At 41.7% G+C, this 17,747-nt stretch overlaps 1 protein-coding gene across 3 annotated transcripts in view; it reads left to right on the top strand.

Annotated features, from left to right (window-relative positions):
• Nucleotides 1–17,747, top strand: part of LOC102453110 (NAD(P) transhydrogenase, mitochondrial-like) — a 92,723-nt gene that overhangs the window by 61,845 nt on the left and 13,131 nt on the right. For all 3 annotated transcript variants that reach the window (XM_006135049.5, XM_025190703.3, XM_075897170.2), the window contains 6 exons: nt 3,073–3,268; nt 4,565–4,798; nt 6,154–6,314; nt 6,913–7,092; nt 8,211–8,370; nt 16,964–17,045. In XM_006135049.5, the coding sequence (XP_006135111.3) occupies nt 3,073–3,268; nt 4,565–4,798; nt 6,154–6,314; nt 6,913–7,092; nt 8,211–8,370; nt 16,964–17,045 (1,013 nt within the window). The remainder of the gene's footprint in view (nt 1–3,072; nt 3,269–4,564; nt 4,799–6,153; nt 6,315–6,912; nt 7,093–8,210; nt 8,371–16,963; nt 17,046–17,747) is intronic.

The following is a 17,747-nucleotide window of genomic DNA, read 5'->3' as shown; positions in this document are numbered from 1 at the left end:
CAAAAAAAAATCTGTAGCCGGTAGTTGTTAGTTTAATCTATTGATTTAGATGAATGGCCAATAGGTGCATTTGCAATGCTTCAGCTGTTGTCTGGTGGAAAGGGTCTCTCTAAAGCAGGGGTGTCCAACCTGATCTGAATGAAGAGCCAAGATCCAGCTGGATCCAGTGTGAAGAGCCAGGGCCAAAAGTTGTAGAGCCGCCATATTGGATCCGCCATTTTGATCCAGATGGCTCCCCTACCCCGGTGAGCACGGGGAGCCGGGAAGCGTGGGCCATGTTCAGGGGGCACAGGGGCGGCTTCGTGAGCCTCGGGGGTGGTTTCATGAGCCATACCGATGGGGGGGAAGAGCCGCATGTGGCTCACATGCCGCAGGTTGGCCACGCCTGCTCTAAAGAGAACCATTCCTGAATCCCAGAAAAACATTTTGTTAAAAAAAAAAAAGCATTGTTGAGTTGACATATCTCCCCACCATTCATTGAGAAGCTTGTGGGATTCCCTGTTGGCTAGGCTTATTAAGGCAAATGATCTTTAGAATAGTTAGTCAGAGAGTTTTCTTTCTGTCTCTCCCTCTTCCCTGTATAGATCCCTTTGAATTATGCTGATTATGATTAGAAGGGCTTGCAGGAACACTCTAGTGCAGAAAGCAACCAAACACAATACTACTGCACATCCCAGTCTCCAATTATGAGAATCCCATTTTTTATTCTTCTTCTGTTTCTCCTAGCTTAGAGTATTTTGGATAATGTGCCTTTTGTAGACAAGCTTAATGTCATAATTACCTTCTGGTCCCTCTAAGTACACCTTCTCTAGGCCTCAGGTCATCTCCAGCCTCTTGGGGAGGAATCACACAATTGTCCCATGTCAGACTAAACCCTGCGTTGCAGTCCCATGGGATTAATTGTGATTTACCTGAGTAGGTCTGACTTATCCCAGACCCTGCGATTCTGTTCCCACCAGGACAATAACTGTGGTATTCAGTTATTGAGCAGCCTCTTTAAAGCAAAGTGTCATTTATTTAGAACAAAAGCATTTCAGGGAAAGCATATCTAAAATAATCATAATAAAACAGACTGTACACATGTTAACTTTTCCTTCTAAGGCTTACCTTTCCCTGGATCTGGAAGGCCCAATTTCTTTAGATTCCCTCCACAGTCTCTCTCTCCCTCTCTCTCTCTCTCTGGCTATGTCTAGACTGCCAGCTTCTTTTGCAAAGATTTTTTCAGAAGAGATCTTCTGAAAGAACTTCTTTTGAAAGAGCTCATCCACACACACAAGCGCATCGAAAAAGCAATCTGCTTTTTTGAAAGAGAGCATCCAGGCTGATTGGACGCTTTCTTGCACAAAAGGCCACCTGGAACCATTTCAGACAGAGCTTTAGGTCACCAGTTGCTTCCAAGTGCTGGTGCTGGAGCCTTGCAGAGACACGTGCTTAAAGGGACCCCCTCACCCCCCGGAGAGCCGTTTCTCTGCTTCTGCCACATGCTTGCCTACCTCTCCTAGGGACAGCAAAGCTCTCGCAGTGCCTGCTGTGGTTGCCCTGCTTTTTTGGATGCCACAGCTTTTCTCTTGGTGCCATGGAGCCGGAGCTGCCCCTGTGCATGAGATGGCCCCATGACCAGCAGTGGCTCCAAAACTTCCGCATGCGGAAGGCCACCTTTTTGGAGCTATGTGCCTGGGTGGAAGTGGGTCGCGATCGCCCTCTGGAAACTCACAACCTCAGACAGCTCCATGTTCCATGCCTGGCACCACAAGCTTGCATCTTCTTTGGAGACAGGATGCCTGGTCCTTGAGGCTGATAATGTTTCCTGTTGTTCTTCAAGTGTGTTCATGAGTTTTCTTATATGGGAAACCATTGTATTCCTTCCTTGCGGTTTCCTCCCACAGCACAATATAATTTATATCAACACATTCATAGAGGAAAATCTTAGAACCATATGAAATAACTTGCCCTCCATGATCCAATCACATAAAGTATTCATAACATTGTTACAGCTCCATATTCATAACACTGTTATATGTCAGTTCTACTTCTGCCACATTTAGCTTTTTGGATTTCCATTTTTGAAGACCTCTGTTGAAAAGTTCTTCAAACGTACAGCAACAAAGGGTCTTGTGATGGCCTTTTATGAAGAGGATATGGAATATCTTAGCTTTTTTTGTTACTGGGCAATTAGAAAATGATGGGTATGTAGCCTATATTTTTGTCATTGTTGCATTGTTTTAGATTCATGATTAATAATAGATTCAGTAATACAGGTGGGGAAAAGACACACTGAGCTTTCATGCTGTGAAACAGAATCACCATATGCTTTTCAAACATGAGAGAGAACACCACATGTTATTCATAAATGCATCATCATGTAGGGAATTCAGAATATTTTGTGAATCAAAACACTTAAGAATCAAAGTTACCGAAAATCAATGGGAATGATCTCATAATATTACAATCTTTAAAATGCAACTCAAATGGCTGATTCGATAGAATGTGTTACTTACACACACAAAGAACCTAATGATTGAAGCCATTTCAAAACATATTCAATGTAAAAGAAATGGTAAATCTAGCAAAGATAATTGTACTAAATTACTTTAAGCCTAAACTAATGTGTTATTAGTTTGATGCACTGGGGAGAGAGTAAGAAACCACACACATACTTGAAGGTGAGACACAATGGCAGGGCAATGAAGACTAATGGAAGAAAATGGTACTGCCGTGGTTATGGAAATAAACAAAATATGTACTCAAATGTCTTAGGAGACTGATGCTGTGTATTTGAGAAGTTTCATCAGTGTCATTGCTGCATTGTAAGCAGAATTGTGTGAGTGAGAAATACAGAAATAGAGACTGGGAAGGAGAGAAGTTGGGGAGTTTTCAGCATCTGGGGCTGAATAAAATGGACTCTTCCACTAATCTGCAAAAAATAAATCTTTCGTTTCTCAAACCATAAATTCTTGGCATTGAAACTTCCCCACACCCTGCTCTAGCTGTTGATCCTGGAGGTCTCACAACACCCTTACACTCTATCAGCAATGTTGTGCACTATGTATTAACTTCTGCATTGTTTTACAGATGATATATCTGGGCTCAGGTCTTTGCTGTGTTGGTGCATTGGCAGGATTGTCTAGTCAGAACACTTCTAGACTCGGTAATGCCCTAGGTATGATTGGGGTAGCTGGTGGTTTAGCAGCTACGCTAGGAGCACTGAAACCATCACCAGAAATACTCACTCAGATGTCTGCTGCCATGGCTATGGGTGGTACGATAGGTATGTACAACACATTGTACCGTTCATGTAACCTGAATTCATACCACATTCGTTACTGGTTTGTTAACCAATTAATAATTGTTTATTTATAATTGGGTACTAAAATACATTTGGAAAGTGCATTAATGCCTAAAGGTGACACTCTTGATTAGAGTACTTAAAATGTAAAGTAGACATGTACAAAACTATAAACTTGTTTTTAAATGTGGTCACACTTCTATGGATTGAACTTAAAGCTTACATTTATTTTAGGGAGTATTCTCCCTGAATATGCACGTGCTGGCAAGTTACAATCAAAGGAAATAGTAACGATAGTTCACGTTGGTGGCTCTTATTATAGAGTTTATGACTACAGTATTTCCCATAGGCTCCATTTTCAGAGCTTCATAGATTTCCTTTCACGGCCTTGCTTCAGAATCCTGAAAGTCTCACTTCAGACATCCTAAACCTACAGTGAATGTTTTTCACTTGAAGTAATTTCAAAAAGCAATGGAGACCACAGTCTACAAAATGTAAAGTCCTCCTACTCATTACTTATGCCTCTCCTGAATGTTCTTCGTGCCAATAGTTTTGATGATGATTATAAGAATAAATTAATTAATAGGATGGGGGAGAAGATTTAGCAAATATCCTGAATCACAATTCCTTTGCATGATTTGCCTGTAGTCAGGAGTACTAGAATTGTAACTCCAGATGTTTGGTCTGGCAGAGGTTTACTAATCTTCAATGGTAGCTTTAGGTGTGTAGCCACACAGGGTGGATACTACAGGGTATGCTGATCCTCTTGGTAGGGTAGAAATCGAGCCTTGCTTTCTACACGTTTCAGCCCAGAAGGAATGGAACTTTGGGAGTTGTAATCTCCAAGGGACATGAGAGTTGTTGGCCTGACAACAAGGAATGCTGGGAAAGAATATTCCCAACTTGTAACTGAGAACTCTCCCAGTGTCTACAGGGGCATTTTGCTTGCTGGCTCCCTGTGGGCAGAATACATCTGGGAGATGACACTGATGTGCCTGCAGGATCCCCTCCCCAAGAGGTTATGCTTCAAAGCCCCAGTCTGGCTCTGTTTCTTATAGTCTGTTGTCTCAAAATGTTCTTGCAATATACTTTTGGAGGCGATTTTAATTAGGTTATAATTTCCTACAACTGTTATGTTTCTATTCTATTGCATAAAAAGAAAAACAACATAAGAAAGCAAACAATCCTCTGTTGCTTAACTGCTTGTTTATACTTTCAGGAGAGGATGAAATATAATACAATACTTTAATCTTGGATTGAAAACATTTCATTTTACAGGTCTCACAGTTGCGAAACGGATTGAAATCTCTGACCTTCCACAGCTTGTAGCTGCATTTCACAGTCTGGTTGGTTTGGCAGCAGTTCTTACATGTATTGCTGAGTACATGATTGAATATCCACACCTTGACGTTCACCCTTCTGCCAACGTTCTCAAAACTGTGGCATATTTGGGCACCTACATTGGGGGTGTAACCTTCAGTGGTTCATTAGTAGCTTATGGAAAACTTCAAGGTACCTTTCTTCTTTGATCTATGTTGTGTTAAATAATTTAGGATGGGATTTCCAAAAGTTTCTAAGGGAGTAAGGTGCTACTTCCTGTGGGAATTGGGTAGCTAATGTTTAGGTCCTTTTGAAAATCAGATCCTTTTACAATTGAGTTACTTTGAAATGTTTGGTAGGTGGCCAAAAGAAGATATTAGATGGTTATTGGTGACAGCTGCTAATGAATCCCGTCCTGTCATCTTCCAGAGGGAAAATGAGTGCTTGTTTACACTCACTTGATATAGCAAAGATGAAGGTCCTGAGATGGACAAATAGGGGCCATAGAAAATGTGATTAAAAAAAACTCCTGTGGACTATATCTGGAGCTATTATTTTCTCAGCTCAGATATGACTATGAAAAGCTACTCCAGTGTGAAATGAGAGGATTATGGCCATAAAAACTCATTAAATTGCTCAGTAACTGCACAATTTTGAAAAATAGACATGCAGTTTAATAGTGCATGGCATTAAAAAGAGAGACAAGGTATAAATGTAAAGTTTGAAAAAAAGTGTTGATATGATACAGCTCAAGTCTAAAAAGGTGTAGCTGCATCCCAAATCACTATTGAAATTGTGACCTAAATACCAAATGCTGGGGGGTCTTTTTGAGGCCAAAATAGTTTTCACGGATAAATAATCACTGAAGCTTCATGCTCCAGAGAAGTATCTGGTCCCTATTAGCAGCGGCAGAGTGATCCTATTTCATAGGAAGCTGCTCTGGTGCCATCTGCCACATCCCATTTTATATACTGACAGGAATGATGTCAAGGAAATCACTGAGTATGCCAAATCCTGATGTAGTTGTCTGGGGAAGCAGTCTGATGGTGGCAGGATATCTCATGGCTGACATTTAGAACCAAACAGCTTCCTTGGCTTCCAGCTGAAATGGAAATTGTGTTGCCAGCCAGTGAGTAGAAGAGGATTCAGGATGATCCTGGCTGGGTAAAACCAGGGATTGGTGTGTGTGAACTGCTCCTTGATGTCTGAGAGGAATCCCTATCTTCAAAGACTGTTGAATAGGCAGAGCCCCTCAGTGGTGGACACAGGACAGCCAAAAGGGCTGGAGGTTTCCCCCAAGGCCATGTGCTTATATATGGGTGGGGGAAGGGAGCGGGGAAACAGCTCCTAGGGGCTGAGAGTTGAGGAGGTGTTGCTAGGAGGAAGGGATCTACAATCAACCATACCTCTGTCTTGCATCCGCAGTAGGCCAAACTTCTGATTCTGTACCTGCTCTTACAGCTTCTCTGGGGTTCCCATACTTTAACACTAAAAATGTTTATATAGTAAAATGTCTGAAATGTTAAAACCTCAGTGTTTAATTCCAGGTTTATTGAACTCAGCACCACTCCTTCTACCTGGTCGCCATTACTTGAATGGTGGGTTGCTGGCAGCAACTGTGGGTGGTATGGGGCTGTTTATGTTGAACCCAAGCTACACTATTGGGATGGCCTGTCTACTTGGTGTTTCTGGACTTTCCTCAATCATGGTAAGAACACAAGAAAGTGCTGTCTTCATCCAATGCAAACACAGAAAATGTAACATTCTTGCATTCATCTGCAGCATCTGCTGAATGCCATCAAAATGCAACACCACATCAGCTGAAAAATTCGCATTCTTGGGAGGACTCTACAAAGCACTATGCATAATATTTATGGTGCCCTATAGAAATTCCATAACAGAGTCCCATGAACCATACTGCAGGAATCCATAACATTTTAGCTAAGCACAGTTCAGCGATACAAGTTATCATTTGTCTAGTCAGATGTATACGCAATCATATACCTAAATCACTGCTATAGATATGACCTAGTTTTAGAAACCTAGTTAAAAAGTGTAAGCATCCAGTCCTGTGAGATGCTGAGTGGATTCAGCTGCTAGTGTGTAAATGAGAATTCAGAGTGCTCAGCTCCTCATAGAATCAGACCCATTGTGTAAAATGAAATGAAATAGCTGAGTTCTTGTACTAAGGTACTTGATGGTAGGTTGGTTTGTTTTCTTTTAATTAGCATGTTAGTAATAATGTTGTCATTTTTAAATGAGAGTTTCCTTTAGTTTTTCTCTCCATGTTGTGTATTAAATTGCAGGGAGTCACACTTACGGCAGCTATTGGTGGTGCTGACATGCCTGTAGTCATCACTGTCTTGAACAGCTATTCTGGGTGGGCTTTGTGTGCAGAAGGATTCCTTCTCGACAACAACCTGATGACAATTGTTGGTGCCTTGATTGGGTCCTCTGGAGCGATTCTCTCTTACATCATGTGTGTGGTAAGATGGCAATGTAAATCCTTGGACTGACATCCTGACTTTTGTGGAACAATTCTAGTGTTTCTGCTGTGGGAACTTTTTAAGATGAGAAATGTGGAAGACTGGATTAAAAAAAAGGATCAATTCTCAGTTTAAATCCAGTCCAAAATGGTCATCATAAATAAATGAAAAGTTATCATGGATCTGTTGACTATTTGGAGGGCTTTTATAATTTGGATGCGATACCCAGACTGTTTAGATGTAAAGGATAAATGGTGATCTCAGTCCAGTTCCTAGTGGTCTCAGAAACCACTACCAGAACTGACACCTATATTGGCCTAGATACTAAGTTACTCCCCCAGTTAAATGTGTCCCTTCCGTGTCAGATTGGTGGGATTGTAGTGTGGGTTAGCTTTCACTTCTGTTGCCTGATCTGTACATGTTCTCTGAGGCCTGGTCTACACTAATGGGGAAAATCAGCTTAAGATATGCAACTCCAGCTATGTTAATTACCTCTGGAGGGTCAATCTTCTCTGTAGTGTAGATATGCCATAGATGAACAGTCTCTAGTTTTGTCAATCCAGCATCTAACCTTACTTTCAAAAATGAAATAAGAAATAGTATGATTTGCTTTGTAAGCCCAGCATTGCCAATCTGCATTTTAACAAGGACCAAACAATCTACAATAAAAAATCTCACTCAGTGACTAACTTTGAAGAAACATGCTGTTTTATAAAGAGCAAGAGGGGGCGAGTTCTTTAAACAAATCAATGTCTTTGTTTCCCAAGAGAAACATGTTAGAGTGGCTTTGTGAAAAGAAAAATGATTAGAACATGACTGAAAAACACAAGAATTTCTCAAAGGCACATCTGAAAATCTTCGTTCAAAATGTATGGGTTATATGCCAAGTGGGATACTGTAGCTTTCCAAATAGAGTATTGAACTATTGAACCATTGCTGCATCGTCTTTAGAGTCTTGTTAAAGTATACTTTAATGAACTGAATAATACTGTAGCTTGCCTTTCCAAACAAACTACATGAGGATTCCCATCAAATGAGCTGCTTATTTTGGAGTTCTCTGAATGTAATCAGAACTATTGCTTTTGATCAATGCACTCATTTAATATCTTCCCACTTAGGCCATGAATAGGTCCTTACCAAATGTGATTTTGGGTGGATTTGGTACATCTTCTACGGGTGGAGGGAAACCTATGGAAATTGTTGGAACACATACTGAAGTTGGAATTGACCAAGCCATTGAAATGATAAAGGAAGCTAACTCTGTCATCATTACCCCTGGTAAGAGTTCAGATATCTTCATACAAGTATTTAATAGTGGGCTTGTCAGGATAACTTAGTTGTCGCAAAACATTTTGAGAACTGTGACCGAACCATTGATAACTAATCTCTGGGAATGGTTGTCCGATCAGTTTTGCACCCACCTTATAGTGGCTTTATCTAGCATCCATGATCTATAACAGCCCGCAGGCCACATGCGACCCACAACTCGTTTGCAGCCTGTGGTGCAGTTTGGGTTTACACAGGGCACAGTGCGTGACCCATGGATGGGATCCTTTGAACATGGCCTCCACTGAAAACATGCTTCACAACAGTGAGGCATCTTCCAGGCGGGGTGAGCAAATAGACTGGCTGGAACAGATGAGTACAGGGTGTCAGCATTTCTAGCGCTGGGGCATTGTGGGAAGCGCTGGCTACTTTGTCTTGTGGGCAGAACCGGAGAGATGCTGACTGGCTTACACTGGCCACGTTTGGGTCTGGCCCACGGCTTAAGGCTTAATTTTTGTATTCATGCCCATCAGTGTGAAAGAAGCTATTTGCATATATATGCAACCACATATACGTTGTGGCCCTCAGCCTGTGCTGTGAGTATCATTGTGGCCCCAAGGCTTCCAAAGTTGAGTAGCCCTGATCTAGAAGATCATGCAAGATAGCATCAAAAGCTTTACCAAAGTCAAGATTTATCATGTTTGCCACTTCCTCTCCTCCAGAAGGCTTGTTACTCTGACAAAGAAAGCACTCTTGTAGATGGGGGAAAGCGCTAGATATGACGTATCCTGACATTGATAAAGCTTTTTATACTGTCTCGCATGACCTTCTCATAAACAAACTAGGGAAGTGCAAACTAGATAGAACTACTATCTAGGTGGGTGCAAAACTGGTTGGAAAGCCATTCCCACTGAGTAGTTATCAATGGTTCACAATCATGATGGACAGGCATAATGAGTGGGGTCCTGCAGGGATCATTTTTGGGTCTGGTTCTGTTCAATATCTTCATCAATGATTTAGATGATGGCATAGAGAGTACACTTATAAAATTTGTGGATGATACCAATCTAGGAAGGGGTTGCAAGTGTTTTCAAGGACAGAATTAAAATTTAAAATTATCTGGACAAACTAGAAAATGCTGTGAAGTAAATAGGATGAAATTCAATAAGGACAAATGCAAAGAATTCCATTTAGGAAGGAATTATCAGCTGCACACATGCAACATAGGAAATGACTACCTAAGGAGTACTGTGGAAAAGGATCTGGGGGTCATTGTTGACCATGAGCTAAATATGAGTCAACAACGTGTAACACTGCTGCAAAAAAAGGTAAATACCATTCTGGGATGTATTAGCAGGAGTGTTGTAAGCAAGACATAAGAAGTAATTCTTTCAGTCTATTCCACACTGATTAGGCCTCAACTGGAGTATTGTGTCCACGTCTGGGTACCACATTTCAGGAATGTGGACACACTGGAAAAACTCCAGAGAAGAGCAACAGAAATTATTAAAATTGGGTTTGTTTAGTCTGAAAGGGTATGTCTAGACTACATAGCTCCGTCGACGGAGCCATGTAGATGAGTTTACTAGACATAGGAAAATGAAGCAGTGATTTAAATAATCGCCGCTTCATTTACATCAAAATGGCCGCTGCACTGTGCCAATCAGCTGTTTGGCAGCACAGTGAGGCAGTCTGGACATGACGTGGTCGACAATGGAAGCCTTTGTCGACAGCTCCGGTAAACCTCATTTCACGAGGCATACCGGAGCGGTCAACAAAGGCTTCCCTTGTTAACCACGGAGTGTCCAGACTGCCCCACTGTGCCACCAAACAGCTGATCAGCACAGCACGGTGGCCATTTTGATGTAAATGAAGCGGCGATTATTTAAATTGCCGCTTCATTTTCCTATGTCTAGTAAACTCATCTACATGGCTCTGATGACAGAGCCATGTAGTCTAGACATACCCAAAGAGAGAAGACTGGGAGGAGACATGATAATCATTTTCAAATATTTAAAAGTATGTTACAAGGAGGGAGAAAAAAATTCTCCTTCACCTCTGAGGATAGGACAAGAAGCAATGGACTTAAATTGCAGCAAGGGATGTTTAAGATGGACATTAAAAAAAAAACTTTCTAACACTCAGTGTGGATATGCACTGAAATAAATTGTTTAGCGAGATTGTGGAAATATTGGAGATATTTAAGAGCAGGTTGCAAACACCTTTCAGGGACAGTCTAGATAATGCTTAGTCCTGCCATGAGTGCAGGAGACTGGACTAAATGACCCTGTGAGGTTCCTTCCAGGTCTATGATTCTATGATTGTGCTTAGTTAGTTAAAGGAAAGAACAGAAATGATGACTGATAAAATAGCTATGAAAGAATAAGGGAGTCTAGCTAGGAAAGTTAGAGATTCATGTGAGGATTTTAAAATTGATATTCTGCATATTGAAAATCTTTCTAAACTATGAGAATCAAACATGAAAATAATATAATCTACATCTCACTGGTATTAAAAAAAAACCCAAGATGATATGTTATAAAGTGCCAAATTCCTTACAGGGACATATAGGCATAAAGATACATATCATCCTCACATCCACAGGGACATTGGGCCTAATTTCACCATTTTCACACCATTTTCACTGTACTGAATTAGCATATCAGAGGGGTAGCTGTGTTAGTCTGGATCTGCAAAAGCGACAAGGAGTCCTGTAGTACCTTCAGGTATGTCTACACTACCCTGCTAGTTTGAACTTAGTCATCCGCAGTTGCAAATGAAGCCCGGGATTTGAATTTCCCGGGCTTCATTTGCATGAAGCCGGCCGGCGCCATTTTTAAATGCCGGCTAGTTCGGACCCCGTGCCATGCGGCTACACGCAACTGCGGATGACTACATTACCCCCGCTAGTTCGAACTAGCGGGGTAGTGTAGACATACCCTTATAGACTAACAGATGTGTTAGTTGCTCCAATACATCTGTTAGTCTATCAGGTGCTATAGGATGCCTTGTCGCTGAATTCACATTAAAGTCTGTGAGTTTAAGTCAGAAGTGACCTCCTGCACCAGGGATCTCAAACTCCCAGTCCGTGGGCAATCCCAGCCAGAGCAGTTGTGCAATTCGGCCCGGGAGTCCTAGTGGGCTAGGGAGAGGGGAGTTGTCCATTATTGTCCCCCAAACTCCGCCCCTTCCTGCCACCGCCCTGCTCTCTCCCCCGAATGGCACCCCATCTCCCCGAGGATGCGGCTTTGGGGATTACTGGGGTGGGGGGTCCTGGTATCACACTGCAGCAGCAGTTGGGCCCTCCACACTCCCTGTAGTGCAGGAGCCATGGGGAAGCAGAGCAAGTGTTCCCGCCAAGTGTGCTTCATTTCCTTGCAGCTCCAGCCCCTGAGGGGAGGGCAGAGGTCTCAACGGCTGCTGCTGCCCTGTGTCAGCCATCCCCCTCCCCCTCAGTAATCCCTGACACCATGTCCTTTGGAGATGGGATGGCCCTTGAGCTGAAGTTTTGAGACCTTGTCCTGCACAGTACAGGCCACAGAATCTCACCCGTCCACTCCTAAACTCAGTGGATTTACTCCTGATTTACCCTATTGGAAATGAGAATCAGCCCCACCTGTGATACTTTACAAAATGGTAGCCCCTATGGGCTCTAAAGGGAGTCCTGTCTGTTCTCAGATGAAAAAATAGTGACATGGCAGAGTGCCTCAAAGGCGGAGAAAACTGCAACTACAGATTCTGAGCGTAAAAGCAGACTTTTGCTGAACTGAATTTTGCACTCTGTGGATGGTGCTATTATTATGGCACCAGTATTGTGTGATTTTTTTCAGTCATTTGTTTCTTCAAGGATTTTACTTTTCCCCAAATCCTTATAAAAGAAAAGTAATTTCTAGCTACTAAATTCCTTAAAAATAATAAGCTAACTCCTGCAGACTTTACTCGAGTTAATCTCCCATTGAATTCAATGGAGGCCAGATGTTAATAAATTTCAAATTTGCAGCAACCACCAATCAAACCAAAAATCAGTTGTATAAAGTTGTAGGCAACTTCTAACTCTGTGAGTGTAACGATATATGGCAAACGCGTTTTCAGATCAGGATGAATTCTTCATCCATTTCAGAGCTGCAGCGCATGATGGCCACTGGATTTAAATATGCCAAATCAAATTCTTCTTTCATTGCAGAAAACCACAAAAAGTGTGTTTTGCGAATGTGTATTAATAATAAGAGGCCTTGGTCCCAAATGTGTAGGGGAAAAAATCCTTAACTAGAATTGCTATTGTGTGTTGGATTGCCTGCAGGCATTGAATGTTTGTTATCACGCCAACCCTCTACTTGGCAGCTCGGCTGGAATCTGAGTTTGGGTGTTGGGCCCGGGCCCTCGCTCTCTGGGCTGCAGAGGTTAGAAATGTTGCACACACCTCACTTTGCACTCAAGCAAGCCCCTCCAACTGACCCAAGAGTGCAGATGGTTGGCTCCAGATGCAGCTGCAAGCAGCCCGTCTTAGCCAAATGGATGGTTCATCCTGATGAGGGGCCTCTGTAATGAGAAGGAATAAATTAGGGGGAAAGGAAAGAGACTGCCTGAGTGTCCCCCATCCAAATCTGTTTTTTTAAAGAATAGCAGTTAAGTCTATTGGTTATTTTTTCAGCAACATTTGAAAATTAGGCCCTTAATACTCATAGTCCTAAATATTTGTTTCTGGTCAAGATGTTTATATTCTCCTCCCCAGGAGCTTAAAGAAATTTGTTTCATAGGGTCTGGAGAATTTATTTGGAACACGATTATGAATTCTGATTAGAGCACTGTACAATATTGGAAAAGGATCTCTTGTTTTTTCCTAATCAGAGTGTGGGATGCGGGTGATTTAAAAAATATCCCTCATTTGCCAGCTTTGGATTTATTGCTGCATAAGCTATATGATGATGATGGTATGTTTTTTTAACAAGTCATACTGTGTGTGAATAGCGAAGATCATTAAAGTGGTTGCCAACATCTCTGGGAGGCAGTGGATCAGGTCCTAGGGTTTGTCTGACCTGGCCAGAAGTTGGGGAAGTAAGGTTTAAGCCACCTCTGATTCCTCCCAATCTTTTCCTGAGGCCATCAGCAGTTGGACAATAGCTCCCAAGAGCTATTCTGACAGCTGGGAATCCGATGTTTTCCATAGCACCTTGTCTATGCCTTTTAACTCCTTTTGTCCTGGCCACATTTGCTACACATGGGAATCCTACCCTGCCTTTATCTTTTGATTTACAGCTGCTTTATACCAGTAAAGAAGAGCAGTTGAATATATGGGACAAGGTGTGTCATCCTCAGACCATGAACTAGAATCAGAAGATCTCACCTCAGTTCCTGTCTCTAGCACACTGTTATTTTGTGATCCTGAGCCAGAAAGTTAACCTCTCTGGCTGCATCCAGACTGGCTAGTTTTTCCGCAAAAGCAGCCACTTTTGCGCAAAAACTTGCCAGCTGTCTACACTGGCCGCTTGATTTTGTGCAAAAGCACTGATGTTCTACCGTCCAAAATCAGTGCTTCTTGCGCAAATGCTTTGATGTTCCCATTCGGGCAAAAGCCCTTTTCTGGAAATGTTTTTGCACAAAAGGGCCAGTGTAGACAGCTAAAAACTGTTTTGCGCAAAAAAGCCCCGATGGCAAAAATGGCGATCGGGGCTTTCTTGCGCAAAACCGCGTCTAGATTGGCACGGACACTTTTCTGCAAAAAGTGCTTTTGCGGAAAAGCATCCGTGCCAATCTAGATGCTCTTTTCCCCAAATGCTTTTAACAGAAAAACTTTTCCATTAAAAGCATTTGAGGAAAATCATGCCAGTCTAGACATAGCCTCTGTGTTTTAATTTCTCCATGTTCAAAAGTGGGGCTGGTGATCCCTATCTCCCAGAGGCATGAGTAGGCTAAATGTGTGGTTTAATATGGACAGTGATTTTGTAAAATTGGTGCTGGACATACCAACATATTATTTCTCAGGCTCTATATAAAAATGCTTAGTTTACAAGTTAAAAAATGCTTTTTTTCCTGAATGACAATTGTGCAAACTCAGCTTGGGAAATGAAAAAGCCATCTTTCCCACACATCCCCACCAGTAATATGTGTTCCAACACAAATGCAACTGAAACAAATGCAGAAGCATTGATGTAGCTGAAGACTACACTGATATGACTATTAGCACAGTGTGAACTCTGAAAATACTTTCCATTTATCACCACAGTAGGGAGGTCAGATGCTGCCACGTATTAGGGCCTTTTTGCATTGCTCCCTGGGCACAAAGCTGACTTAGACTGAGATGATCGGATATCTGCAGGATTTCCTTTGTATAGAGGAAAGCTTATGGGATGTAGACCCATTGCTGCAAGTCCTACATCTCTCTTCTCCCAAGGAGAGGCAAGGAGCATGGATGGGGGAAAGAGGGGTAGCTAGGCATTCTCCAGCTGCCATTATAGCTCCTTGGAACCAGGAAGACCAGGTAAGATCAGAGTGCCAAGGAGTGGGCAAGCACAAAGGGAACTTTAAATCACCTTATATGTCCCTGAATGTGGGACCAAATCCCCCTTACCCAGCAGTGCAGGAGTGCCGGATGAATGCAGACAATGTTAATCAATGTTACTGCAAAGATACATTTGCTTTCTTATCTTCCAGGAATAAGTGACATATTAATTTCATAAAATTTACTCCTGTAATTGCGTTTGTACTAGGAGGCCTTTTTCTCCTCCTTCATATACACACAGAAACAGAATATGGTGGTTGTAGAAGGAGTTAGTTGTAGCCAGGACTATTAGGTTTTTAATGTAATTTATAGTGAAACCTTCACTAAGAGCTACCATGGGCTTAAGGAGCCATATTAAAGTATCCCTTTGCAGTGCAACTTAAGAATGGTCACACTGGCTCAGACCAAAGGTCCGTCTAGCCCAGTATCCTGTCTTCTGGCTGTGGCCAATGCCCGGTGCTCCAGAGGGAATGAATAGAACAGGCAATCAAGTGATTCCTTCCCTGTCACCTATTCCTAGCTTCTGACAAACAGAGGCTAAGGAGGACCTATCTTCCAGGAATTTATCAAGTTCTTTTTTGAACTCTGTTAAAGTCCTGGTCTTCACAACACCTTCTGGCAATGAGTTCTACAGGTTTACTGTGCATTTTGTGAAGAAGTACTTCCTTTTGTTTGTTTTCAACCTGTCATCTATTAATTTCATTTCATGTCCCCTAGTTCTTCTCTTATGGGAACAAGTAAATAACTTTTCTTAATTTATTTTCTCCACAACCAGTCATGATTTTATAGACCTCAATCATGTACCCACTTAGTCTCCTCTTTTCCAAGCTGAAAAGTCCCAGTTTTATTAATCTTTCCTCATATGGGACCCGTTCCAAACCCTCTAATCATTTTTGTTGCCCTTTTCTGAAGCTTTTCCAATGCCAAGATATATTTTTTGAGATGAGGTGGCTGCATCTGCATGCAGTATTCAAGATGTGTGGGCGTACCATGAATTTATATAGAGGCAATAAGATATTCTCTGTCTTATTCTTTATCCATTTTTAAATTATTCCTAACACTCTGGTTGCTTTTTTGCCAGCTGCTTCACATTGAGTGGATATTTTCAGAGAACTATCCACAATGACTCCAGAACTGGACACAATACTCTAATTTGAGGCCTAATCAGTGCAGAGTAGAGCGGAAGAATGACGTCTCATGTCTTGTTCAGAACACTCCTATTAATGTCTGACAATTATGAGTATGACAATTCTGTTCCTTACACTAGTTTCAACCAATTTTCCTGTTAGGGTATGTCTAGCCTACATGCCTCTGCTGATCGAGGCATGTAAATTAGACATACCGACATAGTCAATGAAGCAGGGATTTAAATATCCTCCACTTCATTAGAGTAAAAATGGCCATCGCGTTGTGCCAGCTCAGTTGTTTGTTGGCACAAAGTGGCACTCAAGACAGGGATCGGTTGGCAAGGAAAGTCTTGCTGACCGATCCTGTAAATCCCCGTCTTGACTGTTGCTTCGTGCCGACAAACAGCTGAGCCGGAATAACGTGGCGGCCATTTTTATTCTAATGAAGAGGGGGATATTTAAATACATGCTTCAATGACAATGTCGGTATGTCTAATTTACATGCCTCGGTCAGCAGAGGCGTGTAGTCTAGACATACCCTTAGTGAAGTTACTAGCCTGTAATTGCCAAGAGCACCTCTAGAGTTCTTTTTGAAAACTGGTGTCACATTAACTATCTTATAGTCATTTGGTACAGAGAATGATTTAAAGTTTAGATTATAGGACTACAATTAATAGTTCTACAATTTCACATTTCAATTCTTTCAGAACTCTTGAGTGAATGCCATCTGTTCCTGGTGATATGCTACTGTTAAGTTTATCAGTTTGTTCCAAAACCTCCTCTAATGACACCTCAGTTTGACCTTTAGTTCTGTGTCCTCTCCAGAAGGAAAATAAGGTTTGCTGGTCCTGTGGGCAGTAACTGTGGCTTCTAAAATGCATTAATGCAGAAGATCTGCTGGTTAATGAGCACTATGTGGTGCTTTTTTGAGGGATGCTAAGCTTCCTTTGTAGAACACTGACATGTTTTAATGGTTTAGGTTGGGGTCTTTGTGCAGCCAAGGCCCAGTATCCCATCGCTGACATGGTGAAAATGCTAAATGAACAAGGAAAGAAAGTCAGGTATGTTGCATATGGTGGCTAGATCTTCCCCTGGTGTGAACTGGTGTAGCTCCATTGGTTTCAAGGGAACCAGCCTCTTATTCCTATGCTGATTTATATCACTTGAGGATCTGGCTCACAGTGTTATCATTGAAATAAGCCAGGAAAATATTGCACTTACTGTACATCAAACATTAACAGCACGGATGAATCTTCAATAAGAAATCTTTAGTAACATATTATAGACCATGCCATTCAATATTACAGGCTCACTTTTCACACTTGAATGCATTGGTTAGGGGCTCCAATAGACACTTACGTAAGTCCCCAAATGAGCCAAGATATATTTCTAAAAAATGAGTTGCTTTCTGATTAGTAAATATGCGTAGAATTTTGAAAAACATCTAATTAAATTAGAAATTCAGTGTGAGGGGAAAAATATTTCTTCCTGCATTAATCCTGAAAACTTCTGTTCTGGAAGTCTGCTAGCAGCAAATAGAGCTTTAATACTCAGCATTGACAGAGCTCAGGTCTGCTGTAGCAATCAACTGAGAAGTGAATATTTGAGTAGCCTCTGGAATTCAGACATTCATTTTGTTAAAATTTGACAAGAATATTAAGAGTTCCAGTTCTTGTGTCAAATTCTTGGAAGAGTAATTTTCCCCAGCAGTGGATTTTATTTTGCAAGTGCTTATTAAGAATATGTATCAATAAACCACCTCC

This window comes from Pelodiscus sinensis, chromosome 14 (genome assembly GCF_052426305.1).
Source record: "Pelodiscus sinensis isolate ZL-2025 chromosome 14, ASM5242630v1, whole genome shotgun sequence".
In the NCBI taxonomy this organism is placed as follows: Eukaryota; Metazoa; Chordata; order Testudines; family Trionychidae; genus Pelodiscus; species Pelodiscus sinensis.
Note: the sequence above shows the minus strand (reverse complement) of the source record. Positions and strands in the feature narration are given on the sequence as shown.